This window comes from Mesoplodon densirostris, chromosome 4 (assembly GCF_025265405.1).
Source record: "Mesoplodon densirostris isolate mMesDen1 chromosome 4, mMesDen1 primary haplotype, whole genome shotgun sequence".
Lineage (NCBI taxonomy): Eukaryota > Metazoa > Chordata > Mammalia > Artiodactyla > Ziphiidae > Mesoplodon > Mesoplodon densirostris.
The window spans coordinates 107,237,129-107,263,273 of NC_082664.1; the positions used below are offsets into that span (position 1 = coordinate 107,237,129).

At 46.1% G+C, this 26,145-nt stretch overlaps 1 protein-coding gene across 1 annotated transcript in view; it reads right to left on the reverse strand.

The window, feature by feature from the left end:
* Positions 1-2,076: 2,076 nt before the first annotated feature.
* LOC132488566 (protein FAM169B-like) overlaps positions 2,077-26,145 on the reverse strand; it is an 85,266-nt gene continuing 61,197 nt past the window's right edge. Inside the window, 4 exon segments of the mRNA XM_060096893.1 lie at positions 2,077-2,256; positions 3,499-3,593; positions 8,015-8,146; positions 11,852-12,034. Coding sequence (XP_059952876.1) covers positions 2,077-2,256; positions 3,499-3,593; positions 8,015-8,146; positions 11,852-12,034 — 590 coding nt within the window.

The following is a 26,145-nucleotide window of genomic DNA, read 5'->3' on the forward strand; positions in this document are numbered from 1 at the left end:
TCCCTCTTTCTAATGAATGTAAGAGAGACAAGCGTATTGGAAGATTCCAGGAGGGACCCTTCCAGAAAACAGTTTCCTTGAGTCCAGGGACCATGCTTCACTTATCTGTATGTCCCCTGTGCCCAGCACAGGGCTTGGCCCTGAGCAAGCACACCGAATGTCTGTTGTACAGCAGGATGGATGGATGGATGGATGGATGGATGGATGGATGTGAACAAATGGGTAAATGCGTGGGTGGGAAGATGAGCAGAGAGATGGAGGGAGAGAGCAAGAGAGGGACAGGGAGATGGATAGGTGGGAGGATGGATGGATGGATGCACACATGGGTGAGTAAATAACAGAGGTCCCACCCCATGTACCCTTTAACCACTCAGGGAAGAAGCAAGTAAGTATCTTGCCAGCGCTCGGCACCGGTCGTCTTCTTCCCACCCCCAGCCTCCAGGACGGACTTCACTAAATCCCTAAAAGGTTGAAACTGTCCTTCCACCCACCTCTCCAGGGTCTAGCAGCAGAGGAACAGAAGGAAGGTGTCACCCCTCACTCCTAAGGTGACCTGTTACCATCCACCCCCCACCAGTTACCAAGGGCCAGGTCGGAGCTGACACTCAGCCACCCCAGGCTGAGGCTGGTGGAGGCTCAGGGAGGCCCAGAGAGTGACCAGTGCTTAGAGGCCACGTGGGAAGGAGGGGACACCTGAGCTGAAACCAGATGTGTAAGCAGGAATGAGCCTGACTGACGTGTGTGTGTGTGTGTGTGTGTGTGCGTGTGCAGGAGGGAGTGGGGAGGGAGGGGAAGGCACAGACCCCAAGCAGACCCTAAGTGAGACCCTGGTGTGTCTGAGAATGGGGAGGCCCAGGCAGCCAGGAAACAGAAGACAGGGCGGGCGAGCCCAGAGGCGGGTGCGGCGTCAGCGGGGCCCTCTGTGACAGGCCCTGGGTGCTGCAAAGACAGTGTCAAGCCACAGAGGGGGTGGGGTGTCCTTGGTGATACAATCAGGTTTGCATTCCCCAGAAGTCAAGGCGGCACTTGGGTTGCCCGCCCCAAGACGACCTGGCCAGCCTTCCCTGGAAAGAATCCTACTGACCCTGCGAGAGCCCAAGCTGACTGCGGAGAAAGCCCACCCCGATCTCAGGAGACAGGCTCTGAGACCTCGTGAAGCTGCCTGGACTGTGCCTTACCCTGTGAACAGGCAGCAGCACTGGCCACGGCCAGCCTCGCCCGTCCTCACTGAGGTCTGGGGGGCAGGAACCCTGACGGCAGCTGGGCACGTGCCGGAGCAGGGCTGTGTAGGTGTGTAGAAAGGGGGCTGCTGTCACGTGCAGGCCAGGCTGTCACCTTTACAGTCACCTTTATTAGCACAAGCCTGTCTGCTGAAGGCACCAATACTATAGAAGGGCCATCAGCCCAAAGTCCCCTCCGGCAGTTCCCTTGGGAAGTAGGTGCTGCTACGATCCTGGCACCCGCCTGGAGCCCACTCTGAGCGCCTCCTGCACCAGCCACACATGAGCCAGAGGCCTGGGTGTGCACCAGGCAGCCTGGCCCTGACCTCAGGGAGCTTCCGACGTGGCTGAAGCTTCTCCAGAAAGAAACGTGTCTCCTTGGAAACCCCTCTGGTGTCTGGGGTCTCACAGTTACAGCAGAGCTGTCGTGGGCAAACCCCAGAGGGATTTCTGCAGTGTGGAGGGGGCAGCCCTGAGCTTTCTTGTGCTGAAGAAAGAGGCGTAGTCATGTGGTTCCAGTGCAGTCTTTACAAATTCACCCTGAGCAAGAGAAACCATGTTAGGTTTAACGAATGGGCTTCTGAAATCTGAGCGTGGGAAAATGATTACGTGCCCCTGTACAGCACCTTCGGATTAAATGAGGGGCTTCTCAGGCTTCCCATCACCTGAGCCCACACATCAAGCCTGAGGTAGGAAGGTCTGTGTGGTCATTTGCTCCTCAAATGAATGCACAGCAAGGACGGAGGCCAGCTCCCAGCGACAGGAGCATGGAGTGGCAGGTAGCTCTCAAATCCACGTCCCCTGGAGCCTAGGCAAGCCTCTCAGTGGACTCAGCTCAGCCTCTGCGAGTTAGGGGTTAGGAGCTGGGACGCATGTGCTTCCGCCACGACCCTGGGGGCAGCCTGGCATCCACCGCCGTCCTCTTGGCTTCCTTCCCCTCCCGCTCAGCCCAGCATGTTCTCCCAAGCCACCCAGCTGCCTCTGTCACTGCGTAATCTCGATCATTCTTCTCCAGTTCTTCTCCACTGATTCTCTCCTGAAACCAGAAAAGAATCAACAGAGCATCCTAATTAACGCTGGCCTGGCTGCGCCCCGCACCACGAGCTCAGAGTCAGAGCAAGCGAGCCAGGTTCACACACCAGGCCGGCCGCAGGGACACCGTGTTCTGTATATAAGATGCTCTGAGCACAGATTTACTGATGGGAACATATATTTAGTGGTGGGACATGAAGTCCTGGTCCAGGGAGACCCAAGAGAGAACAAGGCAAGGAGGCACTACTATAAAAGTGGGGAAGCGCAGACTTCCCCAGACACACGCCCGCAGGCATCAGGTCACACTGGACACCTCCTGCTTCCTCTAACGGCCTTCAACGTTTAAAAGGAGAGTCCGAGATTAGCACAGAGGCAAAGCACACACTCGGTTTAGTAGCCTGACAGCCCATCTTTCCACTGTGACCCAAGGAACAGGAAGGCCCTCCTCTGCCAGATGGCTAGAACTGATGTCAGACACTAGTCAGCTTTTCTAAGATAATCCAGCACTTTCTGAGATGTTTTATGCCTTTGATGTTGAGTCTTCTATCCCAGAACCATCTGTTTTCCAAGATAAGCAGCATTCCCCACAAAATGCATTTGTAAGTTTTGGAGTTTAATGTCATTATCGATTCTTTAGGAATTCCAGAGCAAAGGCCCTTCCATGCCAGCAAGTGGATGTCAGCACAATCACCTTGTGTGGACAAGTGTCTGGCTTGGCCTCAGGAAAATACTCGTGGAATCATATCACTCCAAAATCTTATAAACTACTGAACAACAACAGGCCAGCAAGGAATATTCAGGAACCATCCTTACCCACGGTTCTATCTACCATTGCTTTGAACCATCTCATAACCTAATGCCCTATTCCATTTTCTGGCATCTGGGCTTGAGGGGCGGGGAAGGAAAGAAAGATAAATTTGTCCACACATTAGTTCTGCTTGAAAGATACTGGTCCGTCACAGAATCTGAAATTCAGATTTTTCAGTATTTCCTTAACGATGCAAAATTACAGCTCATTCCCATGTGTTCTCTGTTTAGTTTTGGCTTCGTCAGAGCTTGTCTAGCTTAGAGAAGAGGACCGTGAAAAGTCTAATTGCAATGGCCTCTCCTCCCACTGCAGCTCGGAGATTCCGAGCATAAATCAAGGGTCTACTGCCCCAGAGGAGCCCAGAGCAGAGGTGTTTAGGAAACTGCATGAGCATGACACAATGACTAGTCCTAGAATGACACACATTTGTCACTGTACCTTGTTGTCTTCTCCATTATGGGATATTCCGGTTCCACTGTCCTGAGAAGTGCACCCAACAGCAGTCACTTCCTCCTTGGAATTTCCTGGGTGAGCTGCCGTCCCCAAGCAAGAGAGTGGGGTGAGCAAATGGGGTGACTCCCAAGGGACTGGACAGTCAAAAGATTAATAATACAATGGGGACACTTCCAAAAGCCTGGAACCCCATGACCCAGTTCTATCCTTTTGACCTTCACCCTGACACCTGCTACATGCCCTCCAAGGACAGGAAAACCTTCCAGGTATTGGGAGAGTGGTTCTATTCAAGCATTTCTGAGCTGGAATTTTGATCTATTCTCCCAACTATTCAGGCATTAAATGCAGTCAGATTTCCCATTCTGTTCCTTGGCCCTCCTCTTTGCTCACTGGAATTCTTACTCACAAGAGAGACCATAATCACACATGTTAATTCAGCCTCTCTCCCCGCTCCTACCAAATCAGTACCAACTTGGAAGGGGGTGAATTTCTTATCCTACTGTGCACCTCCCCACACCCCAAATTCCATATGTGGAGGTGTGGTGAGGGATTCAGATCCTTTAGGAAAAAAATATGCAGTTTTCCATTTGAGCTGAAAATACAAATGAAACACATTTTTCGAATAAAGAATATTACTTGTTACCTATGTAAGTAAATGTTTAAAGTTTATTTCCAGACTCTATAAATGAGCAAAATTTGGTTTGGCGAAATTGAATCATAAGCATCTAAAAATACCAGCCCTCTTTAGCCTTCTCTGATATGTAAGATTTTATATAATACCATGGTAGCTGCCCATGTACTTTCCTTCAGAAAAACCATAAGCTCATAAATGAGCTCAGACACTTCTCAGCCAGCCTCATTGACTACTGTATCCGGATCACCTGGACACTTCCCAGTGCTGAGAAATGCACCGTTAACAGTAATCAACTGAATGAGTGAGTGAATGAATGAATGAGACAATGAAGTAGATAATCCATTATCAATTTGCTTCCTTTCCTGATGTGTGAAACTTTGGTTTTATGTGTTATGGATGGAAGTATGTTAACAGCTATCAAACTTTCCCTTGTACTTTATTCCTAAGCAATGAAGATGCAATACTTTTTTTAAATTAATGATAATTTGGACTCACAAGCATGAGAATCTGAGAAGCAGCCACACAGGTAGGTCAAAGGCAGATGCCTACGAGTTACCGTCCGATGCTGCAGCAGATAACAGTGGCCACTAGAGGGAGCCACACAACCTTTCAAAGAGCAGCATTAGACCAAAAAGCCCATCCAGCGTGGTGGTTCTGTTCTCTGCCCTTCCCAGCCTGGCTCACCCCCGTATGCTTGCTCTTGCTACTGCTCTGTGTAATACCCGACGCCCCAGAACAAGCTGAAACAAGTTAGAGCTGCGGTCTGCTCAGCATCAGGCTTTTAGAAAAATGACCCCACTTCCTCAGCTCAAATATTTCACATCTCTTTATGTACATTCCCTCTAGCTTTAAAAATTAAATACAAACAGAAGAAAAGTATTTTCCCTGTGGATGACAGTTGAATCTATTAAAACTTCACCTGGAAAGAAAGCAAAAATATAACCTAAAAATGAAAAAAATATATTTTTTAATCTGTGTGCAATTACTTCCTGCCTCCAGCAACTTTATCCGTTAAAAAAAAAAAAAATCAACAGTTGACGTATTCAATTTCATCCCCCACAGTAAAGAAACTTAGGCATGTGCAAGCTAATAGGCAAGTCACATCAGACAGAATTCTGATCCTATTGGTCAAGTTTCAAAGGCTTCACATGTAACTGAGTAAAGGAAGAAAAAAGTTTCCCACAAACTCCTTCTCTCAAAAGGTCTGAATAACCCTGTAAATATTTTCAGGGCCTTTATAAGCCACAGATGTTATCAACACTCAGGACCGTGCAAACTTTAAAATCCCCAGTCCACAGATGACACTGCTTCAAAAACAGATTTTAAAACATTTGAAAGGGGCTTCCCTGGTGGCGCAGTGGTTGAGAGTCCGCCTGCCGATGCAGGGGACACGGGTTCGTGCCCCGGTCCGGGGGAATCCCACATGACACAAAGCGGCTGGGCCTGTGAGCCATGGCTGCTGAGCCTGCGCGTCTGGAGCCTGTGCTCCGCAACGGGAGAGGCCACAACAGTGAGAGGCCCACGTACAGAAAAAAAAAAAAAAAAAAAAAATTGAAAGGAGAAGTTAATTTCCCTCTGGAATGTTGTGGAATGTTGTAATATGTCCACACCTTAGTTAGAATGTGAAAAGCAACGGGCCCCACCGGGCTTCTGGCTTATAGTTCTATTTCTGTGGCCCATGAAACTGTAGGAAACCTCCTAAATAACAGTCAGAAATAAAGGGACAAAAGGTAGAATTTGAAACGGAACAATTCAAGAAAGCAACTCTAAGAATAACTGATTAAAACTAAAATAAGTGGCCTCGTGACATTTCCAGGGAAGAGAAGATTCCAGAATCTGCATTGTTTGGTGATGGGTGGGAAAACCCAGTGGGCTAACATTTGCTGATTTCCGTGAGGAGAGAAACAGACAAAAAACAGACAAACTGCCGAGGATCTGGGCTAATCTGTGATTGCATCTGTGGCCCCCACTCCCCGGCTGGCCTGGAAAAAACCTGAGTGTCAGCTCCGACTGACAAAATTGTTACAAAATGAAGCTGGCTGGCGGAAAACCTTCACAAGCGCATTAAAATCCTGACTGCTGGCCCTGGGGGGAGACAGGAGGTGTGGGTGAAACTGGGAACTAGCCATGATTTACACAGGGAGTGAAAAGACCACAACTTAGAATTTTTCAAAAACTTATAGTTTCAGTAATCTAATTATATCCCTAATTATAATGATGACCCTTCTTCCTTCAAGGGACTCAAGCATGCTTCTGGAATCTTCTCTGTGAAAGTCCCCTCATTTGCCGTTTTAAGGAGAGAGTTGGTGCTTCTCAGAGTGAGTTAAAGTGACAGGGCTGGCATCTGAATTCCAGCTCATTTCCTCTGACCAGACCACACCAACTCTCTCAGCTCTTGAAATAACCCCCAGTGGAATTCTCCTCAGAGAAAGCCATCTCCCCAATTATGCAAAAACGTCCTCCCCTGCAAACCCCCTCCAGCCCATGCAATTTCCACATGATTTCCACATTCTGATGGGCAAGCCATTTTTTTTCCATTTCCAGCCAAGGAAGTGCAACGTCCAAGCCACAAAGGCCAGGAGGCATGGGGGCTGCAGGCTCCTTTGTGAAGCCCAGCGACAAACCCACACGGCTGGTCGGCCAAGGGCCTGGGACCCTGGCTGGCTTCCCATCATTTCCGACTTTCTACGCCACAGGGCAAGTCACTTAACTGCCTCATTAGGATCACAGTCACAGCCCTGCCACAGCCTCCTTCCCAGGTGCCCGGTCACCCCATTAATATCTGTAAAGACCCATTAAGCCTCCTAGCTGAAAGGCACCAGAGGAGCAAAACCTATCACCATCATCATCAATCAACTCCCAGGCAGTCTCCCCTGTCGCCACCTCAGGGGAATCAGTCACCATGGGAAGAGAAAGCCTGGCACCTCAGCCTGCCCATCCATCCCCTAATGAGTTACCTGCAGCCTCGGAAGTGGCACTCGACCCTGAAGGGAGCTCAGCCATGCTTTCGCCGTGGCCGGTGAATTTAAAGAGACCCTCCCTCGCCCCCATCCCCCCTGCAGCCCTGCCCCCGGCTGCACCTCCAGCTGCAGCTGAGGCTGGGCCGTCCTCCCGTACCTGGGAGAGGTGGAAGGAATGCGGACAGAAAGCAGCCTGGAGACCGAAAGACAATTATGTGTCTGCCGCCCTGCTTGCCCCTCCGGCCCTCAGACCCACCACCTGGGCAAGGACGCCATCCATCAAAAACCCGCCACGGACTTGCTGAAGACGACCTGTGTGTCTGTAACAGGGCTGCCCACACAACCAAAAGCTCACCCACCGGGCTTATCCTGCGCTGCCGTCAAACACATCAAACAGGACAAGAAGGACAAGGCAGGCCCTCGCAGACACAGAACAGGGGGCGCTGCCTCACACCCACGTGAACCCTCCCCGAGGAGAAGGGACAGAGCTCGCTCTTCCAGCAAACCCTCGTGTGTCTTAGAATTTCTACCAGATGCACACATTGCCTACGGGAAACAATGCTTTCCAGGGACCGTCTGCTAGACAGGGGCAATTAATCCTGTTGCATGTTTCAATGATCCTTTCCGACTGGAAACGGGGAACCCTTAGTCCCAGGGAGTCTCTGATTTGGCTAAAGTGGGGGAGATCTATTTGAGCAAGAGGGTCTGGAAGGTGTGGTTCGTTCAGGATGGGAGGTGGAGGAAGGCCAGGATGCCACCGCCCGGGTTTCACTCCTTCCTCTATTCCTGCAACAGCAACAAACAGAACGTCTGCGCAGCCTGACTCGATCCGCACCAGTGAATCTGTGCTTCCGTTACCGACACTGGAAATAACCAGACCAAAGGGCATGCTTTCACCCCGACTCACAATCTGGACGCCTTGCCTGTTGAAGCTGAACCTTCAGCCAGATGTTGACTCGCTGGCCCCAGGCTCCTGGGGGCTCCGCCTCCCACAGGCGCCCCCGCTCCTCTGGATGCACCGCCAGGAACTTCCTACAGACTGAGGGGAAGTTGCACACAGGAGTCAAGGAGGCCCACGCAGCCCTGGTGCACACGCTCCGGCCCTCGTCTGCGTCCTCAGGCACGGCCACTTCCGTCCCTCCTGCAGCCTGGCCCGGCCCACCCCCAGCTCTCTGTTCTGCTGCTGCCCTGTGCCAACCCCACCCCCGCCCGCCATCCTCCTCACCTGCCTCCCACTTTCATCCATCCCATTTAGCCTGCTCAGGCGGCCACAACAAAACACCACACACCCAGGGCCTTAAACAACAGACATTTGTCTCGCAGCTCTGGAGGCTGGAAGTCTGAGATCAAGGTGTTGGCAGGCTTGCCTTCTCCTGAGACCTCTCTCCTTGGCTTGGAGATGGCACCTTCTTACTGTGTCTTCACACCGTCTTCCTTCTGTACCCATCTGTGTCCTAGTCTCCTCTTCTTACTGGGACCTCCTCTTACCAGTCCTATTGGGTCAGGGCCCACCCTTATGACCTCACCTAACCTCAGTTACCTCCTTATAGACCCCATCTCCATGTACAGTCCCCTTGGGGGTTAGAATTGGGGGGGACCCAATTCAGCCCATAATGGCACCCCACCCGGTCCTCTCCACAGGCACTGTCCTTCCTCTTTCTGAGCCTCCACAGCCCTCTTCTCCCAGGGAGCCTTTCAGCTCATCCACAGACGCCTTGACTCCAGAACCCCCTCAAGGTTGTAGACTTTTATGCTACGTTCACAGGGTGAGCATTTCCACATGGCAGGGCCCCGAATCCAGCCGAATGGGAAGCAGCTCCTGGTCCTGCAGGTGCTGGGGGCTCCATCAGGCCCAGGGCAAGAGCACAGATGGAAACCCACAGAGCATGATGCTAAGTACTCAAAAGGTGTAAACCAAGCTAGCCGAGTGCTAGATAGAATGTTCTGCTCTCCTGTCTTGACAAATATAACTTCTTAACAGCAGGAAAAGCCAGTTTCAAATTTAGAATTCTTAGACTCCTTGGAGTTTTGCACCTGAATGTGGCGATGCCAAGAGAGCTGGCCCCCAGCTGGCAGCCCACCCCCTCCTCCCACCCCAGCTCCCAGCCCGTGGCAAGGGGCCTGTGCATACAAATGTGGACACCATGCCCACGCTCCACCTACACCCCACCAGCAGCTGTCCCAGGGCCTAAGGATGTGCAAATTGGTGGCATCCTCTGCTCTTGGGGGCACAGATCCAGGATGGAGTCCACTTGGGCCCTTGGCAGCCCCTGACAGGAACCCTGGGGTCTGGTAGCCTGACCTGGTTTAGGAGTGGCCTGCACCCAGGCAAGAACATCCTCTTGGACCTGCAGATTCCTCATCCCGTGGAGAGAGGTGCAGCTTCAAGAGGGTGCTAAAGCATGGGGCCCTGGGCGGGAGGCCCTCTGGGCCATTCCAAGGGCAGGACTGTACTGGATAAAAGGCGGTCAGTGAAGCATGAAGCAGCCACATCCGGCCCGGCCTTGAGCCTCCAGCTGCTGCTTTGTCCTGCTCTGTCCACACTCTGCCTGCTCACCCATGAGCCCAGGCACAATCAGGGTGACATAGAAGCTCAAGGCCCCAGCACCCTTGGCTGGGCCACTGAGACCCCAAGTGTGATTCAGAATCAGTACCTTCAGATCTTTCTCTACCAGGTGGAGATACAGGCCCCTGTGAGGGTCTCTGCAGTGCTGGCCTGGGGGTGGTCCCCACCCTTTGGAGCCTGCTCCTCCCCAGGGGAGACCTAGGTGGCTGCCCTGGGGGCCAACACACTCAAACAAAGTCTCAGAGCTGAAATGAGAATGAGGGGAGGGATAGAGAACCAGTGCCGGAGTTCCAGAACTTTCCAAGACCTCCAAGTGAGCAAACCAGTGCAGCAAGCCTCCAGCATTCTTTGCACAAATTCAGGATCTTCAGAGTTTCGTGAGAGATGGAGAGTTTGAAAATACAAAGAAATGACCAAACCCACTTGAGGAAAATATGTTTTCGCCTGGTTTTCTTATGACTTCCGAGCAACAGAAGTTACCTTGCCTTTCGCAGCTTTTCTCTCCTATCTGCGGTTCTCACACCACAAGGACACTGGAAACTCAATAGTAAGGGTCCAAAAGTATCTGTACAACAAGAAGTGAGGCAGGGCCCAGTGTGGGGTGGATGTGCTTCACGAGGGACCAGTGGATCCTGGGAGATGCTCCACAGTATCTCCCACCCTTGCTGATCTGGAGTGAAACATTTAACATCAGGGCTTTCTGAATTTCTTCTGGCAAATACATATTAAGATTTCTTTTCCAGAACCTGGAGGATTGTGGTAGTTCATGTTATATGCCAACTTGAGTGGGCCAGGGGTATCCAGACATTTCATCAAACATTATTCTGGGTGTGTCTGTGAGGGTGTTTTTGGATGAGATTCACATTTTTAATTATTTATTTATTTATTTATGGCTGCGTTGGGTCTTTGTTGCTGTGTGAGGGCCTCCTCTAGTTGTGGCGAGCGGGGGCTACTCTTCGTTGCGGTGTGCGGGCTTCTCATTGTGGTGGCTTCTCTTTGTTGCAGAGCATGGGCTCTAGGCGTGCAGGCTTCAGCAGTTGTGGCACATGGGCTCAGTAGTTGTGGCATGTGGGCTTAGTAGTTGTGGCTCATGGACTATAGAGCGTAGGCTCAGTAGTTGTGGCACACGGGCTTAATTGCTCTGCAGCATGTGGAATCTTCCCAGACCAGGGGTTGAACCCGTGTCCCCTGCATTGGCAGGCAGATCCTTAACCACTGCACCACCAGGGAAGCCCCGGGATTCACGTTTGAATCCTTAGATGGAGTAAAGCAGACTGCCCTCCCCATTGTGGGTGGACCTCAGCCAATCATTTGAGGGCCTGACTACAAAACAGAAAGTCTGACCCTCCCACAAGTGAGAAGAACTCCTCCTGCCTGAGTGACTGAGCTGGGACATTGGTCTTTTCCTATCTTTGGACTTGAACACTGGCTCTTCTTGGGTCTCAAGCCTGTTGGCATTTGGACTGGAACCACACCATCAGTCCTACTGAGCCTCCAGCTTGCTGACTGTAATCTTAGGATATCTCAATCTCCACGTTGTCTGAGTCAATTTCTTATAATAAATCTCTTCTCTCTCTCTTTCTCTCTCTCTCTCTCTCTCTCTCTCTCTCTATATATATATATATATATATATATATATATATATATATCTCCTACCGGTTCTGTTTCTCTGGAGAACCCTGACTAATACACGGACTCGGTAGGACAAGAGCAGATGGGGGGAGCCATCTTCTGCAGTAAGAGCTACACAGGTGCCCAGGGCTCAGTGCATTTGGAGCTTGCCTTTCCTCAGCTCCTGGTCCCCCTGGGGCTCCGAGTTGGAAAGTCAAAGTGATGACTACCATCTTCCCGTGAAAGAGCAAAGGCCCTCTGAGGCCCAGCAACAACCAGCAACACAGTGGGTTCCCTGGATTCTGCTTCTCTCTGACGCTGTGTTGACTTGATTGTTATTATTTCTAAATCCAATTCTTTCTCAGGGACTGGGAAAGGTTCGCCCCTTGTGATCAAGCTTAAAGTCTCAGTGCTGAAGCAACAGGAGATTTCTCAGAGGAAGGAGACAACTCACAGGTGCGTCATGGTGCCGGCGGCTCTGAGGGACCTCCCACCCCAGAGTCATCTGGAACCCCCATGAGTTACCCATCCCCATTACCCAAGTGCTCCTCCCAATGCAGTGATTACCTTGGTACATGGCAGGGGAGATGGGCCAGCTGATGCCCAGGGCCTCGTCCTCTCGGAACATCTGGCAGAAGTCCCTCAGCATGGCCAGGCCCAGGTCCTGGCGGCGATGGCTCCTCCGGACAAACACGGTGTCTAAGACAGGCAGCAGGTAGCACACACCCGTGCCATCACCACACAGGCTGCCTGAGGGGAAAGCAAGAGACACGTGCTGTCCCCTGGGCTGGACTAGCCTGCCAGGACTCGGCGGGACTCCCACTTGCCTGGTCACTGGTACCATCCGGAAGCAGTGCAGCCTCACAAACTAAACCACTGAAGACCAAACAGCAGATCACCCTAAACCACCAGCTCTCCAGCTTACTGGGCAGCCCACACATTGTCAATTACTGTGAGCAAGGCCACTAGGCTATTGCCCTGAAATGAAATGCAAACCCAGGTGACCGAGCAGAGCGAGGCCGTCGTGCACCCAGACTCCTCACACCCCTCCCTCACTGTGCACAGTTCAGAGACCCCCAAAGCCAAGGAGGAGCATCTAAGCAACGTCAAAGTTCTCCGTGATGTGGGCTGGGAGACCCAGCCAACACATCTCCATGGCATGGACTTGTTCAGAGTTCACCATGGCCAATTATGGCAAAGTACACTTGACCCAAACAGACTAAGTCCTGTTTCCCATAGAACATCAATGACCCTGCTATTGCAGAGCAAGAGAGGCTACAGCTGGCACCTCTCCCACTTTTCTACCCTGAATTTAACTTTACTGCAACCAGCACTAACACCAGCAAAGTTGCTGTTTCTGCAACAGGAACCTACCCTTGCAGTCAGTCACCTCTGTTGTCACCCTAGCTAGAAATACCACACACACCCAACTATATCACCTTCCTCACTTCCCAGCTGCACAGTTGCCTGTGCTCTAGATGCACTGGAATCCAGCAAAAGAAATATGTCGCATAGTCAGCTCCCACTGGAAGAGGTGGTATTTGTGCCTGCAAAGATTCAAAGGTGAGTAATTTCCCAAACAAACAAAAAAATGATTCTGAGTCTAATTAGCCAGGCTGAATTGCAGAGCTACATGCTACTGTAGTGAACTGTTTGAAAAATGGCCACAATTATTCCCCTTCCTATATCCACACACCTTTGCATGTGATTTTGAAGGTCCTCCCATCGAAATATGGGGTCTATTTCCTCTCCCCTTCAATCTTGCTGGCCTGGTGTCACTTTGAGCAACAGAATGAAGCTGGCAACAGCACACCAGTTCCGAGCCTAGGCCTCTTGGGGTCCAGGGCCCCTCCATTCTTTCACAGATCCCTATCACTCACCACAAGAACAAACCCAGGCTAGCCTGCCACCAGGAGAGAAACATGGCCCAGGCACCCTCGTGGTCCCAGCCAACATCTAGCTGGTCTTAAGAAACAGGTGGGCAGGTGACCACAGACACATAGGCCAGCCCAGCCTAGGGCAGAAAACCACCCAGCTGAGCCTCAGCAAAATCGCCAACCAAAAGAATGGTGAGCTAAATAAATAGTTGGTTTTGTGCCCAATATGAATGAATAAATAAATAATCTGTGACCAACGAGCAACCCCAATTCACTTGAGATGGTAATTGTAAAGAATTTGGACTTTACCCTCAATGTGCCTGAAATGACCGCGCCAACTGGGTTGCAATTATATAACTTCCAATTTTATAGACAACAAGAACAATCGTCCCCAAACAGTGAAGTCCTTCAAAGCTAAGAATGTTTAAAATTAAATAAAGATACAATTCCACTCACAACAGCATTAAAAAGTAAATACTCAGGAATATATTTAACAAAAGAAGCATAAGCCTTAAATACTGAAAAGCACAAGACATTGTTGAGGGAAATTAAAGAAGATCTAAATAAATGAAGAGAAATTCCATGTTCATGGATTGGATCAGGGTCCCCAACCTCCAAGCCACAGACCAGTACCGGTCCGTGGCCTGTTAGGAACCAGGCCACACAGCAGGAGGTGAGCAGCGGGCAAGCCAGCGAAGCTTCATCTGTATTTACAGCCGCTCCCCATGACTCGTATTACCACCAGAGTTCCACCTCCTATCAGATAAGTGGCGGCAATTAGATTCTCATAGGAGCACAACGCTCCTGTGAACTGTGCGTGCGAGGGATCTAGGTTGCGCGCTCCTTATGAGAATCTAATGCCTGATGATCTGAGGTGGAGCTGAGGCAGTGATGCTAGCGCTGGGGAGCGGCTGCAAATACAGATTATCATTAGCAGAGAGGTTTGACTGCACAGAGAACATAATAAATCAATTGCTTGCAGACTCATATCAAAACCCTATCAGTGAGTGGCAAGTGACAATTAAGCTGCATCTTACAGAATAGACTGGACATAAGCAACACACTTCAGGTGTCACTGTCTCCCATCACCCGCAGATGGGACCATCTAGTTGCAGGAAAACAAGCTCAGGGCTCCCACTGATTCTGCACTATGGTGAGTTGTATAATTATTTCATTATATATTAAAATGTAATAATAATAGAAATAAAGTGCACAATAAATGTAATGCACTTGAATCATCCCAAAACCATACCCCACCCCCCGGTCCATGGAAAAACCGTCTTCCACGAAACCAGTCCCTGGTGCCAAAAAGGTTGGGGACTGCTGGATTGGATGACTCAATACTGTTAAGTTGCCAATTCTTCCCAAACTGACCTGTAAGTTTAACAACAGTCCTATCAAAATCCCAGCAGGCCCTTTTGTGGAAATTGACAAGCTGACAGTAAAATTCCTGTGAAATGCAAAGTCTCTAGGATAAACAAAACAGAAAAAAAAAGAAGAAGAAGAACAAAGTTGGAGGTTTTATATTAACCAATTTCAAAGCTTCTTATAAAATCAAGGTAATCAGACAGTGCGATAATGGTGCAACGGTGGGCATATAGATCAATGGAGCAGAAGTGAGAGTCCAGAAGTAAACTCTTACACTCTGAATTTCTACAAAATGCCATGGTAACTCAGTGGGGGAAAAGACAGACTTTTCAACAAACTGTGGTGGAATGATTGGACATCCATAAGCCAAAAAATAACTAATTAATTAAAAATGAACAAATTAATGAATGAAGCTGAAACAGAACAGAGCCCAGAATGAGACTCACACAAACACAGTCAACTGATCTCTGACAAAGGAGCAAAGCAAAGTGAATAGAGGAAGGACAGTCTTTTCAACAAGCGATGCTGGGACACTTGGACATCCACATGCAAACCATAAATCTAGACACAGACCTTAAACCCTTCACAAAATGTAGCTCAAAATGGATCACAGACACAAATGTACAATGCAAAACTACAGAACTAGACAATAACATAGGAGAAAATCTAGATGACCTTGGGTTTGGCAATAAACTTGTACATACGGCATCAAAGGCACGATCCATGAAAGAAAAATTTGAGAGTTGAATTTCATTAAAATAAAATTTTTCTGCTCTGTGAAGGACACTGTCAAGAGAATGAGAAGCCACAAACTGGGGGGAAAAATATATTCAAAAGACATATCTGATAAAGAACTATTATCCAAAATACACAAAGAGCTCATAAAACTCAACAATAAAAAAACAAACAACTTGATTAAAAAGTGGGCCAAAGGGCCTCCCTGGTGGCGCAGTGGTTGAGAGTCCGCCTGCCGATGCAGGGGATACGGGTTCGTGCCCCGGTCTGGGAGGATCCCATATGCCACGGAGCGGCTGGGCCCGTGAGCCATGGCCGCTGGGCCTGCGCATCCGGAGCCTGTGCTCCGCAACGGGGGAGACCACAACAGTGAGAGGCCCGCATACCACCAAAAAAAAAAAAAAAAAAAAGTGGGCCAAAGACCTTAATAGACACCTCACCAAAGAAGCTGTACAGATGGCAAGTAACATATAAGAAGATGTGCCACATCATATATCATCAGGGAAATAAAAAGTTTTCAAAAGTGAGATACTACCATACACCTATTAGAATGGCCAAAATCCAGAACACTGTAAACACCAAAATGCTGTTGAAGATGTGGAGCAAAAGGCACTCTCCTTTATTGTTGGTGGGAATGCAAAATGGTACAGCCACTCTGGATGACAGCTTGGTGGTTTCTTTTCTTTTTTTTTTTTTTTTTTAATTTTTGGCTGCATTGAGCCTTCGTTGCTGCATGCAGGCTTTCTCTAGTTGTGACGAGTGGGGGCTACTCTTTGTTGTGGTGCTCGGGGCTTCTCATTGCAGTGGCTTCTCTTGTTGTGGAGCACGGGCTCTAGGCGCATGGGCTTCAGCAGTTGTGGCACACAGGCTAAGAAGCTGTGGCTCACAGGCTCTAGAGAGCAGGCTCAGTAGCTGTGGCTCATGGGCTCAGCTGCTCCGCAGCATGTGGGATCTCCCCGGACCAAGGATCGAACTCGTGTCCCCTGAATTGGCAGGCGGATTCTTAACCACTGCGCCACCAGGGAAGTCCCAGTTTGGTGGTTTCTTACAAAACTAAACCTACTCTTATCATAGGATCCAGCTATTGTGCTCATTTATATTTACCTGAAGGAGTTGAAAACTTATGTCTACTCAAAAACCAGCACAAAAATGTTTATAATGCCTATATTCATAATTACCAAAACTTGGAAGCAACCAATATATGCTTCAATGGGAGAGTGGATAAATAAATTATGGTACATCCAGATAATGGAATACTAGTCAGTGCTAAAAGGAAATGAGCTATCGTGCCATAAAAAGATATAGAGAAACCTTACAGCATATTACTAAGTTAAAGAAGCCAATCCACAAAGGCTACATAGCATACAATTACAATTATATCTTCTGGAAAAGGCAAAACTACGAAGGCAGTAAAAATATTAGTGGTTGCCAAGGTGTAGGGGAGAGCAAGGGATGAATAGGTGGAACACAGGATTTTTAGGGCAGTGAAGCTACTCTGTATGATGGTACAATGATAGAACATGTCTTTATACATTTGTCAAAACCCACAGAACGTACAACACAAAGAATGAACCCTAATGTAAACTATAGACTTTAGTTAATAATAATGTATTCTTATGGATTGAATTGTGTCTCCCCAAACCTCCAGTACATCAGAATGTGTCTGTATTTGGAGTCAGGGCCTTTAAGAGGTGATGAACTCAAAATGAGGTCTTTAGATGGGCTCTAATCCAATCCAGTTGGTGTCCTTATAAGAAGAGGAAATTTGGACACACAGAGGGACATCAAGAATGCACACACACACAGGAAAACCGTGAGAGGACACACCAAGAAGATGGCCATCACAAGCCAAGACATAGGCCTCGGAAGAAAGCAAACTTGCCTACACCTTGACCTTGGACTTCCAGCCTCCAGAACCGTGTGAAAATTAATTTCTGCTGTTTAAGCCACCCAATGTGTGGTGCTCTGTTACGGGAGCCCTAGTCGACTAATACATGCATCAATATTGGTTTATGAATTATAATAAATGTACCACACTAATGCAATATGTTAATAATAGAGGAAACTCTGTGTGTGTGGAGGGGGATGAGAACTCCCTGCACTTTCTGCTCAATTTTTCTATAAACCTAAAACAGCTTTAAAAAGTAAAATCTGCTAATTTTTTAATGTATAAGGTATTTTTAAAAATGAAGCTGGACCCTTACTTCCCATCATATAAAAAATTAATTCAAGATGTATCTAGACATAAATATGAGAGTTAAAACTGTAAAGCTTTCAGAAGAAAACACAGAAGGAAATCTTCACAACCTTGGGTTAGGCAAAGAGTTCTTAGCTTTGACATCAATGGACACAACCAACTGGTAAATCTGACTTCATCAAAATTAACTTGGTACTTCAAAAGACACCACAAAGAAAATAAAAAGACAAGCCACAGACTGTAAGAAAATGTTGCAAATCACATTCCTGATAAAAGACATATCCAGACTATATAAAGAACTCTTATAATTCAACAAAAAGAAAATCAACAACCAATTAAAAATGGACAGATGATCTGAACAGACACTTCTTCAAAGAAGACATACAAATGGTTAATAATCAGTGAAAAGATACTCAACATCATTGGTCATTTAAAAATGCAAATTAAAACCACAATGAAATGCCACTTTTGACCTACTAAATGGCTATAATCAAAAAGACAAGCGTTGACAAGATGTGGAGAAATTGGAACCCTCATATATTGCTGCTGGGAATACATAATGGTACAGAAACTTTGTCAAATAATTCGGCAGTTTCTTAAAAAGTTAAAACATATGCTAACCAAAGACCCACCAATTCTGCTCCTAGGAACCCACTTAAGAGAAACAAAAACATGTCCATACAAAGACATGTATGCAAGTATTTATACCAGCATTATTCATAATAGCCAAAAACTGGAAACCATACTGGTAAATGCATAAACAAAATGTGGTACAGTCATACCATGGAACATTACTCAGCAATAAAAAGGAATAAAATACTAATATATGCTGTAATTTGGATGAACCTCAAAAACACCAAGCTGAGTGAAAGAAGCCAGACACAGAAGACCACATACTGTATCTTTCCATTTATATGAAACATCCAGGAAAGGCAAATTGATGGAGACAGAGAGCAGAGCAGTCATTCCCTAGAGCTGAGATGGAAAGGGACTGACACCAAAAAGGCAACTTTTGGGGGTGATGGAAATATCTAAAATCTGGATTGTGGTGCCGGTTATACAACTCTCTAAATTTGCTGAAAAACAAGTCACTGAATGGTACACTTAAAATTGGCAACTTTTATGGGATGTAAAATTATACTTCAAAAAAACTGATTTGGGGCTTCCCTGGTGGCGCACTGGTTGAGAGTCCACCTGCCGATGCAGGGGACATGGGTTCGTGCCCCGGTCCGGGAGGATCCCACATGCTGCAGAGAGGCTAGGCCCGTGAGCCATGGCCGCTGAGCCTGCGCATCCGGAGCCTGTGCTCTGCAACGGGAGAGGCCACAACAGTGAGAGGCCCGTGTACTGAAAAAAAAAAAAAAAAAAAAAAAAAAAAACCTGATTTGAAAAGATACAATGAATTGTGTTAAGTTGTATTAGAAAGATACAATTAAGTAAGGAAAGGGAAAAATAATAACTTTACAGTATAGAAAGGGGGTAGACATCCCCTTGAGTGATCAGGGTGAATATTACCAGTAGTAACGTTGGCATCTTATACCCCACACCTGATGTGACCACATGAGGAGAAGCATGCTTCACTGCGCCCTAAACCCATAACCCTGGTCAAATCATGAGATAATATCATACAAACCTAAATTAATGGACATTCCATAAATCTCCTGACAAGTACTCCTCAAAAGTGTCCAGGTCATGAAAGACAAGGAAAACCAAGAAATGGTCCCAAATTGGTAGGGGAGGCTAAGAAGACCTGAAGATTAAAGACAACAAAGACTCCTGATCAGATCCTACAAGAGAAGGACATTGCTGGAAGATCAGCCCATGTTAGTTTCTCAGTTTTGACCATTGTGCCATGGTTATGTAAGATGCTAACATTAGGGCAAGGTGAGTGAGGATATAACAGGAACTCTCTGTCCTATCTTTGCAACTCTTCTGTAAAACTAAAATTATTTCAAAATAACAATCTGGGGTGGGGCAGAGGAACACTGCACCAGTCCTTCCTAAAGGCTCATCATACTTTCAAGTTGGTCAAATAACACCCATCTCAATTCACAAAGCAACAAATTGGCCTCTTAATAAGAATATTAATGAACTGTAATAAGAATATTACAGCCTGATTGTGAACAGGGCTGAGAGAGTAAGCTGGTTGCACACAAATGGACTCCCCATTCATAATCAGAACATAAAATCCTAGGAAACCTTCCCACATACAATAGCACAGAACAGTTGGTAGGAACCCTAGCCATGATCTAATCTACTCTACCCATTTTAGAGACATGGCAGCTGACAGGGGCAAGAAAGGTTCAAAACATAGGACTTGGCTCATTTTTGTCAGTAACAGCTGCCCAACTGGCTCTCATTAGCTCATGGGGAGTGTTGATACCACAGCAAAGAAATTAAAGGGAAGGAGACAAAAAGGATAGAAATGAATTAAAACGAAAACAAAGATACAACATAAAGTATTTTTTAAAAAATTAAAGAGTTGCTAAAGCCAGAAGGAAGACAATTCATAAAGCACATTAGGAATTAAAATAGATACATCACTATAGATGTGGCAGAAATTTAAAAGGTAAGAGAATACTGCAAATAACTGTAGGCCAATAGATTTGAACAGATGAAAAGGACAAATTCCTAAAATACAACCCACCAAAACTGACTCACAGAAAAACAGAAAAACTAAAGTATCCTATGACCATGGAAATCTGAACGCAGTAGTTTAAATCCCTCCCACACTGAACACACAAGGTCAGGTGACTTTAGAGATAAGTTCTGCCAACTTTCCCAGGAAAGCCTTCCAGAGCACAGAAAAAGAGACATTAGTCCCTGACTCAGCCTATGAGCACAGTGTAACCTTTTCAGAGAAAAAGATAAAAAGCAGATGAAGATCAGATAATTAAGCAAATAACAGTAGTTCCTGAACATAAGACAAAAAACTTAAACCAACAGTAGCAAACCGAACTCAACAAAGTTACTCCACTGGTAACTGGTTTCTCTGCTCATGCCCCAGGTTGTTCTGCGGGAGATACAAATGATCAATAAGGTATCCAGGGTGAAACTACCACCCCCAGGCATGAACTAACACCACACAGAGGGCTTTTCCATCAACAGCCTGGGAGGACCTGAAGAAGGAACCTCTGTGAGGATAAGACGAAGCCCACCAAAGAGTAAAGGAGGGGGTACCAGCAGGCTATCCCCCTAACAATACATACCCCAACAGATCAAAGACAAAGAGGAAGACAGTTACTCTAGGAAGAGAGGAATATATTCTTAGGATACCTAAGACAGACGGTGCACCATAGGGAAGTGATAGCAGCAGCCAGCCAGGAAGTAGCAGAAAAAACTGTATCTGCTTCAAAAAGATTTGTCAGGAAGGAAGAAGACATAAAAGACAAGTGGCAAGACAAATGCCATAGTGTATTTCCACTGCCCGGATGTCTTGACACCCAAGACCTGGGCACCAGGAAAGTTAAGGTGTGGGTCCATAGAACGCAAAAGAGCCAAGTGCCCGGCCAAAGCTCTCTTCACACTTCCTTTTGCAAAGCTGCATTTGTGCGGCTGTGAGCACCCGTCCGGGTTTGTACTGCTAATCCCCAAAGGCAATACGCTGACAGTAGCTGCTTCAGACACTCGGCTCTGTGGAGCATTTTAAGAATAACTGCTCTAAAAATCCAAATGCAGGCCAAATAGTCACAGTTGCTAGTCCAAGACATTAAGTGCAAACAATAAAGGTATCTGGGATACTCTTAAACCTGGGAAACTCAAAACAGTAGTAGCTAAAAGTGTTAACTTTTGCTAACCGTTGACACTCTCTTTTCGTGACAATCATACTGCATGTCTGTCGTGGGCCCGCTTCACAGGGTTAGAGCCACACTCCCTGGGCACCTGGGGCAGCTGAGCAACTACTGACGATACCAGTAAATGGTCTGCATGTTCCCGAATTCTCCCCACCGAGGAGCATTACTAACATCAATTTGGATAAAATCTTTTTTTTTTTAATATGAGACATTTAAACTGTATTCTCTAGAACAGGGGCTGGCAAACTTTTTCTGTAAGGGTCAGGTAGAAAATACTTTAGGCTTTGGGGACAACCACTCACCCCTGCAGTTGTAGAGCAAAATCAGCCACACACAATACGAATGCACGAAGCTGTGTTTCAATACAATTTTATTTACAAAAACGGACGACAGGCAGAATCTGGTCTACAGGCCATAGCTGCCAACACCTGCTCCAGAAAAACATCACTTTTAACAAGCAAGAATGTTCAGAATCCTATTTGTATAATAATCGTCTTTTCTCAGAAACAACTGAAAATAATGCAATAACATGAACCACCCCAAAACAAGATATACTTGGAGATAAGCTTTAGTTATATTGTTTCCTCTTTGAAAAGTATCATTTCTTTCTATATGTTTGACTATTATAACAGGAATTTATTTATAAGGTGCCGTAAAATTAGATTCGTTTTTAAAATATTGAAGAAAAACTTATTTGCTTAAAGGAAATAACCTTGGCCAAGTTGGATTTATCCCGGGTGGTTTAACATAAGAAAATTTGTATCAGTAATTCATCTCATTTGTCAATTACAGGAGAAAGAACTGCTTGTTTAATGTAACACTGGACTCTGCACATTATCCAGTTCATATGACACAGAACATAGAAAAAAAATTTTAAAGCAAAAGAAACTACCACTGAAAATGCATGCCTTAGGTGAGTGGGTCTCAAACTCTAGAATGAAACATGAGAGTCACCTGGAGGGCTTGTTAAATCAGAGATTCTTGGGCCCCATTCCAGTACCGGGTGTCTGGGGCAGAGCCTAAGAACTCCTGTGGCCCAGGACAGAGAAGCAGCACAGAGTGTGCTGCTGGAACATTCTATCCATTAGGCATTATCCATTATGCAGCAACGAAGGGCTGCCTGGTGGTCCTGACTGGAGGTATTCCAGCCCAGGCTGAGACCTTATCAACTGGATCCTCCCATGGATGATTATGGGGTGTCTGCTCAGCCACGGTTTTTCTTTAAAACTGCCCCTACCACAGCCCCAGTTAAAGAGCTGAGGCTAGGTGGCCATATCGGAAGCATGAAAGCCTGCCCACCAAGGTGGACCCATGATCCACAAGAACTCAATCCGCGGGCCAGCTGGACCAACCTGATTCTTTCAAGAGGTTTTGAATGAAGTGAAACTGGGACTATAATAGGTCTCAGCCCTTTAAGGCAGTACAGGTAGACCTGGGTGGACATCACGGCAAACTACAGTCAAGGTTATGAGGAAGCAGGAAACATAAGTGAGCAAAGGAAGCTGGCTTGCAAAGATGAGAATGGAGCAGCAGCTGGGTGCCCATCCCAGCATAGGAAGCCAGTCTGCGCCCCATGAACTTCCCCTGCACCCTTCCAATACCCCATCTTGCAAGCCCTTCTCTTCCTCGCGACAGCAACCCCTTTCTCATCGGACAGCGGAGCTGGTACCTGAACCTACACCACATTCCCACTACTCCACTTTTGCAGCTTATGTCTCCACTAAAGTCCAGAACATGGCATGAAGGCCCCCTGCTTGAGGGGACAACAGGGTAGGAGTGGCCTGTGACATGGAGTATCAGGGGGAGGGGAGAGCAGAAGGCCCTGGTGACCAGCAGGGCAGCTGAGGCCACTTCAAGGCATCACAGCCATCTCACAGGTCACACGCTTGTCTAGATGGCAAATCACTTAAGTGAACACTTTTAAGTGCCATTCCTGTTTTTACGATTTGCTTTAGTGTTGGGCTTTCAGGAATCTGAAACACAAAGCTGTTCGTTATATATTTTTATATAAAAGCAAAATACTTACTAGCCCTGCCTTAAATCGGCCGACTCTTCACTTACCAGTCCAGTGTTTTTTTTCCTTGAATGCTGTCTTGTGGACTAATGGTTTGAGGGCAAAAGTTAAAGTAAAACCCCACTAATTTTGGTTATCTAGGGAGAATTTCAGCATAAAATAATGAAATGACTAAAGTTGCAATATTTTGTAAGAAAGGCAATTATGGAACTATCAAACGAAGGGAGAAACTCAAACTGGCCCATTAACAAATGTTCCCAAAGAGAGCTCTGCCTGAAAAGATCTCATTCATTCTATACCAAGGCACCCACTTGTTTCAAAACTGAATGTTCTCCTCACACTAAAGAGGCACATACTACTGACAGACACAATGATTTGGGTGAGTCGCAAAAGCATCATGAAAAAGTGAAACAAGTCAGTCTCACAAGGCTACATACGGTCTGGTTCCACTACATGACATTCCAGAAAAGATAACAAACACTACAGTGATAGAGAACAGATCAGTGGTTTCCAGGGGTTATGGGTGGGGGGTGAAGGGGTGGAAAAGATTAGAACAAGAAAGAGTTTCAGAGGGGGGTGGAGAACTATCCTGTATTTTAATTATGGTTGTGATTATAAAATTCACGGAACTGAAAAGCCAAAAAAGAGATCAATTTTACTGTCCGATAATTTTTTTAATAATACTTAAAGTCACACACATACAAAAATGAATATGCTTAGAAACAATGTATACTCTTAAAAAGGTGCAACCTGCCCCCGCCCCATGATCCAGTTTATGCAATGAATCTGCATATTTTCTTTTCCTCACAGAATGAAATTATAAGCTGCAGCCTAGCTGAAACTAAATTAACAGATATTCTGAATCATGTGGATCTAAGCTAATGAAGAGAAATTGTACTGCTGCAAAGTTGGGAAGCATGCCATGTGCTACGCCCATAACCTAGGTATCAACACAACACTACATGAAGCTGTGACAAGCACCAAGGACAATGCCACGACTGAAGAAACACCATTAACTGTTCTGAACTTTTGAACTATAAACTCCTCCTATAGTCAATTAAGCCACAAGTACTCGCCAGTGATTTTTTTCACAAATCATATGTTTAAAATAATAAAACATTGTAAATAATATCTATTCACTATCTAATTTATTTTTTGCTTAATTTACCGGCATGTTGCTAGTATCAACCGTTTTTTAATTCATCAAAGCAAATCCCTCTCTCAACTTATAGAAAGGGATGGGAAAGCAAGGAATAAAATTCTATGATTCATCCCTGGACAGAGTCCCCATCAGATGATGATGGTAAATTAAGTGGTCATGCAGAGTCTCAGATATAATAACTATTTTAAAAACAAATTTTTAAAAATCACTCACAGATACCATAAGGCATTCAAAAGCACATAGAAACCAGAAGAAATTTTAATTTCAGAAAATTGCAAATGAAATAGGTTAATAAAACCTGTGAGTTTGCAGCTTACTGGCCACAGGGTATAACTCAACCCCCAAGGCTACAGAAAATATTGGTGGGAAACGCTGCAGCCTTGCCAGCTAAAGGCATCAAAGATCAAATTTTAGGACTAGGAAAGTAGCTGGAAATTTAAAGCCTCAGTGGCAATATGGAAACCACAGAATGAATGAAACCTTAATTCAGAGCAACCGCCCAAATCCCTGGCTCATAAATAATCTACACATGAGTGAAGGAGAACCCAGAGGACTCAACCAAAAGAAGTCAGAAACCAGAGAGATATCCACCCTTGAAAGATGGAACTACACATGATCAGATCTGTGACTCTGGTGCTTTTCTTAACCAAGTACATTCCTCAACTTGGGCAGCTCAACTGGCAGGAAGCTGAAACCAAATGGGTTTGATGGGTAAGGGTACAGAGCCCAAAACCAGCAGACACAAGGAAACCACAGGGATCAGCAACATCCATACCCAAATCTTTGTCTGGCCATCAACTTTGCAGGCACAGGGAAGACCTCTACAGAGCGAGGCTACAGAAGCAGCCATGAGACATCGTACTAACACATGTCAGCAGCTACATATCAAAGGAGACAGAGTTTGTGATTTGAATCCAGGCAAGCCAAATACCTCCCAGATCAAAAATCCTCAAAAACACACATAAAAAGTCAGAGTTGCTGCAATATATCTGCAACATCTAGCCTTCAACCAACACATGCAAAGAAACAGGAAACTGTGACCCACACTCAGGAAAAAAAAAAAAAAAACAGATATAGTCAATATAACTGATTTTATCTTTTTTCTTTAGATTTATTTTTTATTGAGGTAACATTGGTTTATAACATTATATACGTTTCACATGTACAATATATTTATACTTTTGAATACCCTACACTGTGCTCATCACCAAAAATTTAGTTTTCATTTGTCACCATACAGTTGATCCCCTTTACCCATTTCACCCTCCCCCTTCCACTCCCTCCCCTGTGGTAACCACTACTCTGTTCTCCATATCTAGGTGCTTGTTTTATTAGGTTTGGTTTGTTCATTTAATTTGAGGTTTTTTTGTTTTTATATCTCACATATGAGAAATCATGCAGTATTTGTCTTTCTCCATCTGACTTATTTCATTTAGCATAATGCCCTCAAGGTCTATCCATGTTGTCAGAAACAGCAAGTTTTCATCTTTTTTATGGCTGCATAGTATTCCATGGTGTATGTATGCCACATGTTCTTCATCCATTCATCTGCTGATGGGTATTTAAGTTGTTTGCATGTCTTGGCTGTTGCAAATAATGCTGTGATGAACATATATCTTTTTGAATTAGTGTTTTCATATTCTTTAGAAACTCAGATGTAGGATAGCTGGATCATATAATAGTTCTATTCTTAATTTTTTGAGGAATCTCCATA